General features: G+C 35.3%; 1 protein-coding gene across 1 annotated transcript; it reads left to right on the top strand.

Moving 5' to 3' along the window:
• The first annotated feature begins 1,165 nt into the window (after positions 1-1,165).
• On the top strand, positions 1,166-4,726 carry LOC145167422 (deacetoxyvindoline 4-hydroxylase-like). The gene is made up of 3 exons (XM_079086628.1): positions 1,166-1,755; positions 1,972-2,293; positions 4,288-4,726. Exons 1-3 carry the CDS (start codon positions 1,238-1,240, stop codon positions 4,549-4,551), a joined length of 1,104 nt encoding a protein of 367 aa, XP_078942754.1. The 5' UTR covers positions 1,166-1,237; the 3' UTR covers positions 4,552-4,726.
• The last annotated feature ends 4,824 nt before the right edge of the window (positions 4,727-9,550 follow it).

The following is a 9,550-nucleotide window of genomic DNA, read 5'->3' as shown; positions in this document are numbered from 1 at the left end:
ATGGAGAATCAATAGATGACAAGTGACATGCATTAATTAGGAGACATAATAAGGTAACACATGACAAAAAAAGAATAAAATATGCATTAATTAGAAGGCCTAATAGGATGACACATGTCAAAAAGAGAATAAAACTATTCTTTTATTAGAATAGGGATATATATTGTTGTAAAAAACTATGAAAAAATAAATATTTTCCTTTTTTCTTTCTACTTACTTTCTTTTTCCTGTGAAACGAAATTGAATATTTAGGGTGCGTTTAGTTGCGGAAAAATGGGTCGTTTTCCGGAAAAATTTTCCAAGAAAAATGAGAATTTTGAAAACGCGTTTAATTCGTCTATTTTTCTAAATTTTTCACGGAAAATGAAAATTTTCCATTTTCTAAAATTACAAAGAAGTTGAAAATTTTTGGAAAACCGATAATCATTGTTTTCCACATTTTTCTAATTCCAACCCCCACAAACACAAACACACACACACCAACCCCCATAAACACACAAACACACACACACACTCACCCACACCCCCACAAACACACACACACACACACTCACCCACACCCACACAAACACACACACACACATACATACACCCACCCCCACCCTACAAACACACACCCACCCCCACCCACACCCCCACAAACACACACACACACACACACCAACCCCCACAAGCACACACACACACACAAACTCACACTCACCCCCACACCCACACACCCACCCAACACCACTACCACATCACCACTACCACCACCGCCGCCATCACCACCACCACTACCGCCGCCATCACCACCACCACTACCGCCGCCATCACCACCACTGCCACAATTGCCGCCGCCACTACCACCGCCTGTCATCACCACCACCGCTGCCACCACCACTCTCCCCCGCCGCTGCCACCGCCACCGTCCCCACGCCCACCCTACCACCACTACCGTTTTCTAAAAATGAAAACCGATAGAAAAATAGACATCTAAACACGTTTTCTAATTTTCTAAAACTGAAAATGAAAAATGAATAAGTTTTAACTAAATACATGTTCTAAATTTTCCAATGAAAACTGAAAAGAAAAAACGAAAAACGAAAAACGAAAAACAGAAAATAAAAACTGTATTTTCCGTAAATAAGCGCAACCTTAATTTGTCAAAAACTATTTAGTTGATATCAAGAATTTGACCCTAAACTTTTTACCCAATTTGCGGGTCTCTCCGTCAATCATCTTCTCATAAGCAAGTATGGTAACCACCACCCAAGAAGTCCAGCCAGCAATCCAATCGAGTTACGATCGTGAGTCCGAATTAAAAGCCTTCGATGATTCGAAATCTGGTGTGAAAGGCCTTATCGACGCTGGCTTGTCAAAAATCCCTCGTATTTTCATCAACGATCAACCCATAATCGACGATTCCAGCTCATCAACTACTCAAAATCAGTTCAATATCCCAATTATAGACCTTAAAGGAAGCAAGATTAACGAACATGTTAGGGATGCTTGTGAAAAGTGGGGGTTTTTCCAAATAATCAATCATGGAATCCCGAAGAGAGTTTTGGATGAGATGATTGATGGAGTGCGAGGGTTCCATGAGATGGAAACGGAGGAGAAGATCAAATATTACTCCCGTGATTTTCAGAAGCGATTTTTCTATGTTAGCAATTTTCATTTGTTTACCGGTGATTCAGCTGTTTGGAGTGATTCGTTTCTGTCGGTTATGGCTCCTAATTCTCCACGATCGGAAGAAATCCCATCGATTTGCAGGTATTAATACGATGTTCTACTACTATTATTAATAGTTATATTCATCAAATTAACTTATATTCTAAATCTGGATTTATTACTATTACAGTTGACTTAAATTATTATAATTTCAACAACATACCAAATTATATTCCACTTTTTTTATTAGCAAATTATACCTTTAAATTTTTACAAATTATAATTTATAACAATGGCTTTACATGTAAAAATATGCAGAGATATTTTAACGGAGTACTCCAACCACATAATGAAATTAGGGTTTACTCTGCTCAAGTTGTTCTCAGAGGCTCTTGGGCTTGAACCAAATCAGCTTGAGAAATTGGGTTGTGCGGAAGGACTTTTCCTATTGGGTCATTACTACCCGACTTGTCCTCAACCGGATTTGATTTTAGGGACTAATTGTCATACGGATGCTGGTTTCTTTACAATAATTCTACAAGATTTATTGGGTGGCCTTCAAGTCCTCCATCAAAATGAGTGGGTTAATGTCTCACCAATTTCGGGAGCTTTAGTGGTTAATGTTGCGGACCTTTTACAGGCAAGTTTTAAGTTACCATAAAAAATCTTACGATATGCATTCATAAACAAAAAGGAATTCACTTTACAAGACTATAACATTTTCATTTTGTGGGTTTAAATTTGGGTTAAGAATACACACAAGAGCATCTCCACCATTATTGCATATGCTCTTGCAAACTGACGATAGTTACCTTTCAAGAAATCGAAGTCGACACCGAGTGCCAAATTAGTAATAGACTCCAATTATCTATAGCCTAATAATTTGCAATGCGTGAACAGTAACTTTAATATCTTTTTGTTCATTTTGATTATTGTTTATAAAGTTAATTGGAGTTTCAAAGTATAAAAAAAGGTGTATATATCGGCCGTAGGCATGCTTCTTTCTTTCCTTTTTTCTTTCCTTTGAGGAGATGCAGGTTACTATGTCATCCCTACCAACCCGAGTTCCTGGCTCATCCTTTTTTTTTTTTATCAAATTCATAATTTTGGAAACTACAAGGACCATATTCCTAAAAAAAAATTAATAAGGACTGAGTTTGTGACATTTGGTAAACCATAGGGACCATTTATGTAATTTTGTCTTTCTTTTATGATTTTGGTCCAACTTTTTTAATTTTTTTTTTCATTTTTTACTACAATTTTGCGGCGCACCTTGTTGAGCGTCTACCCGCTATGTCTATGTAAAATTTTATAAATTTTGAATTTTTTAAAATTCTCTTTTTGCCTCAAATTTTACTTTTTGTTATAAACTTTGTACAAACCTTTTTTACAAATATTCGTCAACTTATTTTAAAAAAAGTTCATTGTAAAAGTTTTAAAAACTTATTTTTTAGAAAACTAAATCTTTTAACTTTCTTTTACATCTTTTTATATCTTTTTTACTTGTTTGTTTTATAAGATAGGAGTATTTTTTTTTACTAAATTACATTTTTAAATGCTTGTTTTTAGTGCAAACTTTAAATTTGGTCCTTATACTTTCACAAAATTGTGCGTGCGGTACAAAAAGTTTTTAACTTATGGTGTTTGAAATTTCATTTTGAACCTCAAAAAAACTTTTATGCAAAATGACTTATTGATTTATAGTTGTTAAAAAATGACTTTTTTTTTAAATGTATTTGGATTATTTTTTTCTGAGAAAAAATCAATAAGTTAATAAGTTATTTTTTAAAAAGTGTTTATCTTAAATTATATGTTACAACCAAAAGAGTTATAAGGAGTTTTAAAATGTTAGAAATCATAACTTATTGAAATCTTCTTTTTGAAGAGTTAATAAGAAATTATTTTAAAAGTTTTTTTCATATTGTCAAACATTTTCCTAATATATAAGTTTTAAAAACCATAAGTTCACTTAGAGGCTCGGTCATGAAGAATTAAATAACTCAATGGTCCTGGACAAACCAGAAAAAAAAAGTCTTTATCGTTATTATAAGTTTTTATTTTTAAATAAAAATATATAATAAAAAAATGAAGCCCTCAATGCCAACGCCCCAATGTTCATTTATATTTATACTCCCAATGTTCATTTATATTTATACTTAATCTTACTGTACGTAAATTTTCAGCAATACCAAAAGGAATACTACCTCTAGTTATTTATTATTTTACATTTGTCATATGGTTATGTTATTCATAATCCCAAATTATATTAGTATATTATCTATATATTTATTTAATTATTTTATTAGATGAATACCAATTCATACATAGAGTCATAGATATGCATATATATATTAAAAATACTTAGTTTGTGGTTAAGTTACAAAATAAATCGTATAAATATATTTATATATAAGCAACGATTATTATATAAAATTTTATATATTTAATGGACTTGTGAATTGATGAAGTGGTTAATATGGTAGTGGGATACTTTCGATAGATCTATGCACTTGTGAATTGATGAAGAACATAACTGTAAACTTATATATTTAATATTTTTATTTTTATTTTTAAATATTTTTTTAAACATCATTGATTCTAGGAAGTTTAACCTGAATCCTTTTGCAAGTGCAGCTCATCACAAACGATAAGTTCAAAAGCGTTCATCACCGTGTGTTGGCACAAAAAACAAGTTCACGAATATCAGTGGCAGCCATCTTTCGGCCATTTCACGAGGGGATTGAATCAAAAACTTATAGGCCAATCAAGGAATTGGTGTCGGAAGAAAACCCTTGTGTATACAAGGAGATTAACCTAAAAGAGTACACAACACTTCGAATCACTAAAGGAATGGATAAATCCGCATTGGCTCCATTTAAGGTTGCATCCATTAAATAAAATTATGTTGGTGACTTCAAATGTAGTTTCTGTGTTGAGTTAGATACCCAAGTAATCATGTATTTTATTAAATGAGTGGTGGGGACGATGTGTTTATGCGTTGTCTTTAATCAAAATCCATATTTTTCAAATTTAAAATTGGAGAAATTAAATATATTCCTATATTTTCTTTATATTCATCTTTCCATCTATGTTAAATATTGATATTTGTCATATTTAATGGAATTAATAATATTTTAATATATTTTTCATTATTTAACATGAATAAAAACAAATAGAAAGAAAATATAAGATAATATTTAATTTTTTAGATCATCTATGTGTTTTTATTTTATTTTATTTTATTTCAATTTTGGTATCTAATAAACAAAAAAATCTAATATGCCCTAATTTATTTCATATTTTTTGCGTTTTAATTATTATTTAATGTTTAGAAATCACTATCCCGATACGAAACCCTACCCTTCACCCAATACTTTTTCCCTTTGAATTTTTCCTATTTATCTTTTTAACGACCGCTACCTCCCCCATCTTATTCTGTGCTCACAAACGATGCAAACGAAAATAAAAACCAATATGATATTTTGGTAATTAGCAATATTAGTTCAAGACTTAGTAGATCATAAAATCTATGGTATTAGATTACATAGCTTGAGAAAAATGGTTATGATGTGATTGCTAGATACCCTATTAATTATTCAATATATACTTATTTCAAAGATATCATAAAATAGAGAAGTGATCTCTAGAATGAAGTACAATTGTTACTTTATTTGCTTTAAAGATGTCGTAAAATATAGAAGTGATATCTAGATACCCTTGTAGTCATTCAAAACATACATGTTCGTACAGTTAGAACTCAATAATACAAACACCATCACACCAAAGTTTAACTACAAGTAATGAAAATAACAGTCATTGAAGGAAATGAGAATGTTAAATGTGACTTGAGCATTTTGGATCAATATGGAGCATTTGGAAACACTTTGGAGCATTTTGAATGAGTGGAGCATTCTGACGTATGGTGGAGCATTCTGATACGTGGAGCATCTTGAAGATGCGATGGAACCTTCAAGGGTGCACTATTGGTCTTATGCTCCATATTATGGAGGATGTGCTCTTGGTCTTCCATGATGCGCTACCTTGATGTTGATGTGCTATTGATGCTAGATGGGACCCCTTGGAGCATGATACACCCCTTAGTAGCTAAATGGATTGGTTTTGTTATGGGAAAAATCCTTGAATCATATCTAGGATCCTTAAATATTTCTAAAGCCTCAGGATCCTTAAACATATCCCAGGATCCTGATTATTACTACTAATATTTCTTAACAATTATAACAACTATATTTTCTTTATTTTTCTCACATATGCAGAACTAGTCAACACAAGACCCATTCTCAACGGAGAGTCATCTCAACCAGGCAAAAGACCCGGAATACCAAGTCAAATAATGTTCATATGCTGATTCCGGAGAATCCCGAAATTATCACACTTCTTGTTATTTACACTAGACTATAAATAACACATGTATCTAGCACACCACATACACAATTAACCTAACATTACTCTTGTACTCGTATTACTTTCATAATCTTTGTAATCTCAGTTTAAAATCAATAAAACACATCAAGGTAGGTGATTATTATCACCTTTCAAGGTTTTATGTCGAAGATCCTACAAAGGATCAATGGCTTTACTTGTAACTAATTTGTCTCATTTTGATTGCCATTTTATACTTACATTACACCAACACCACAACCTCTCATATAATTTGGTCGTGGTGTTCATAATCTTTCGAGAATCATGTCTACCCAACCGACCTTATCCTTTTCCTCAAATCCTCCCATTTCCTATCAAAATCTTCCTCCACCCCCATGTGAAGCTCCCAAAAAAACCTCTGGGGCACCGAATAAAAGCACCTCTCCGGTCGCTACCCAAGGATTTCAGGATCCTCATGTACTGATTTCCAATAACGAAATCATAGCTATGATGAAGAGTCTGGAACGACAAGTCACTCACCATCAGGAGGATAACAAGACGATACTCAAGGAATAGGAGAGAATGAGGGCAGAGATTCTCAAGCCTCAAGAAGCAACACCCTCGATCTTGCAGCCCAAGATCCTGAATTTCGACAACACGGGATCCTCAGCGAACCACCGTGAGATAGGATCCTCAATACTGGCATGTATCCCCGCCTAGGACACGACTCCAAGAGAGCAAGCTCATACGATCCAGGATCCTGGTGAAACCTTCGTTACTCCCAATAACAAGGATTCTGGTAACTTTGTCAATAATAATACATTTACCACTAACTCTATGGATGTTGATGCGGGAATGAGCCCGATCATGGCCAAAGAACTTCAACAGCTACGACAGATGATCTCAAGCATACCCAGAGTAATCCAACCTATACCGGAAGCCTCCCCAACAAGCCACAGGATCTCGAGATTTGCTCATGCATTCGCTGACACCGAGGTCCAAAGCGCTTCCAAACTCCCAACATGAAGCCTTATTACGGGACCATGGATCCTGAAGAACATGTGGCACAATACAGGGAAAGAATGGAGATCATCCCCAGTCCCACACACTTGAAGGAAGCTTGCATGTGCAAGGGTTTTGGTTCCACCCTCACGGGATCAACCTTGAAATGGCTACTAAATGTTCCTCCTTACTCTATTACTTCGTTTGCACATTTAGTTAATATTTTTAACAACCAATTTTCTTGTAGCAGAACATTCGAGAAGATCACTAGTGATCTCTATCGGGTGGTTCAGGATCCTAAGGAATCCCTCAGGGATTTTGTGAACAAGTTTGGCAGGGAAGCTCTGAGTATCCCCAACATCAAAACGGCAACTGCCGTGGAAGCCTTCAAAATGGGACTAAAGAAAGACTCTCCTTTCTACGAAGACCTTGTAATGACTCCATGCAAAAGAATGGACGAAGTAAGGAGCAGAGCCCTAAGTTTCATAAGGCTCAAAGAAGAAAAGGAGATCCAAAATAGGAGCAACCCACCAAGCTCATATAATAATCCCAATAGGAAGGCTGAATCCTCAGCCCAAAGACTCTATAAATCTAAACCTTATTCGAGACCCGATCATCATAAGGTTAATGCCTTTGAAGATGAAGGGGAGGAAGAAGAATTTCCTAAGATAACTGACTACTATTTTTTTATGTCGATGTTTCAGGTCTAATATTTGTCATGCAGGATCTTGACGACAAAGCGAGATAGCCAAGAAAGGGAAAAAAAAATCCACCACCTGGAAAGACAGTCCAAATGGTGTGCATACCATGAGGACTTTGGTCACATTACAGAAGATTGCATAGCCCTAAGAAAAGAGATTAGTTACCTACTCAAGGATACCTCAAGGAAATCCTCAGAAGAAGAAAGGAAATATCCAAAGAGATGGGTTCGGATCCTCATAAGATCCTAGAAAAACCGGGACCCCCTCCTGCGGAAGCTAAGGTAATCAATGTAATTTCTGGAGGATATGACATTTGTGGCACCTCTTATTCTGAAGCAAAAAGACATGCTAAAGTGTCGAAGACAGAGAAAGAAGAAAGGCCATGGAAAAACACATCGATCACAAACGAGAAGGAAAGCACCTTCAACGAAACATATAGAATAGACGTCCAGGATCCTCATCACGATGGTCTGGTAATCACTCTTTACATTGTCAACCATTTTGTCAGAAGGATCCGTGTTGATGGAGGATCCTCAGTAAACATCATACTCATGGACGCTCTGAAAAGGATGAACATCCCTAAAGGTGAAATACTCAAAAGATCCTTAATGTTGATCGGATTCAGTGGCGAAATAAAAACATACCGTCGACAAAATAAAGCTAGATATTTACATAGAGGGGGTAAACTCTATGCAACGCTTTTGTGTAATAGATACATTGTCCTCCTATAATGTTATACTAGGTAGATCATGGATCCACGATATGAAGGTTGTCCCCCGACATACCATCAATGTGTCGAAATTCCCACTCCATGGGGGACAGTAAAGATCATAGGTGATCAACAAGAATCAATGAAATGATACAAGACTTCGATGAAATATTTAACAATACCACAACAAGGATAAAAATTAAAGTAGGGGCACAAGATGTGTTGGAGACAAGAGAAAAGGATGTGAAGGAAGTGCCCCTGAACCTGTAGGATCCTGAAGCCAAAATCCTGATAGGATCCTCACTACAAGAATGAATCGAACAAGAATTAATAAAGTTCCTGAAAGATAGAAGCAAAACATTCTCCTAGAAGCATGAGGATATGACAGTTATAGAAAAGAATATCATAACTCATAAACTTAACATTGATCCTTCTTTCAGACCAATACACCAAAAGAGAAGAACATTTGCACCCGAAAGAAACCAAATCATCCAAGAAGAAGTAGAAAAGCTCCTCAAAACAGGAATGATCAAGGAAGTTAAGTTCTCAAGATGGCTAGCCAATGAGGTTGTCGTGCAAAAGAAGAACGGAAAATGAAGAATATGTGTGGACTATACAGATCTGAATAAGGCTTTCCCTAAGGATCCTTTACCCCTACCACACATAGACTTCGTGATAGATGCTACGACTGGCCATGAACTCTTAACGTTTATGGATGCATCAATGGGATTCCAACAAATCCAAATGGAACCATCTGACCAAGAGGATACCGCATTCATTACTCCAACATGTATATGCTGCTATATTGCTATGCCCTTTAGTCTTAAAAATGCAGGTGCAACATACCAAAGGTTAGTCAACCGAATGTTCACAGATAAACTGGGGGACACCATGGAAGTCTATGTAACGACCCAAAAATCATGGGTAAAAATTTCATTTTTAATATAGTCAAAACATAGATATCATTATTTCCTAACATCCAAAACATTATTAATTAAAAGATTTATCAGAGTCCATCCCAAAATCATTTAATGCGGAAAACTTGGGTGTGTGCACTGCGATCAATCCAGGCCCTTCTTTTCCAAATCGATGATACCTGAAACAA

This window comes from Lactuca virosa, chromosome 3 (assembly GCF_052849685.1).
Source record: "Lactuca virosa cultivar CGN04683 chromosome 3, Lactuca_virosa_CGN04683_v6, whole genome shotgun sequence".
NCBI lineage: Eukaryota > Viridiplantae > Streptophyta > Magnoliopsida > Asterales > Asteraceae > Lactuca > Lactuca virosa.
Note: the sequence above shows the minus strand (reverse complement) of the source record. Positions and strands in the feature narration are given on the sequence as shown.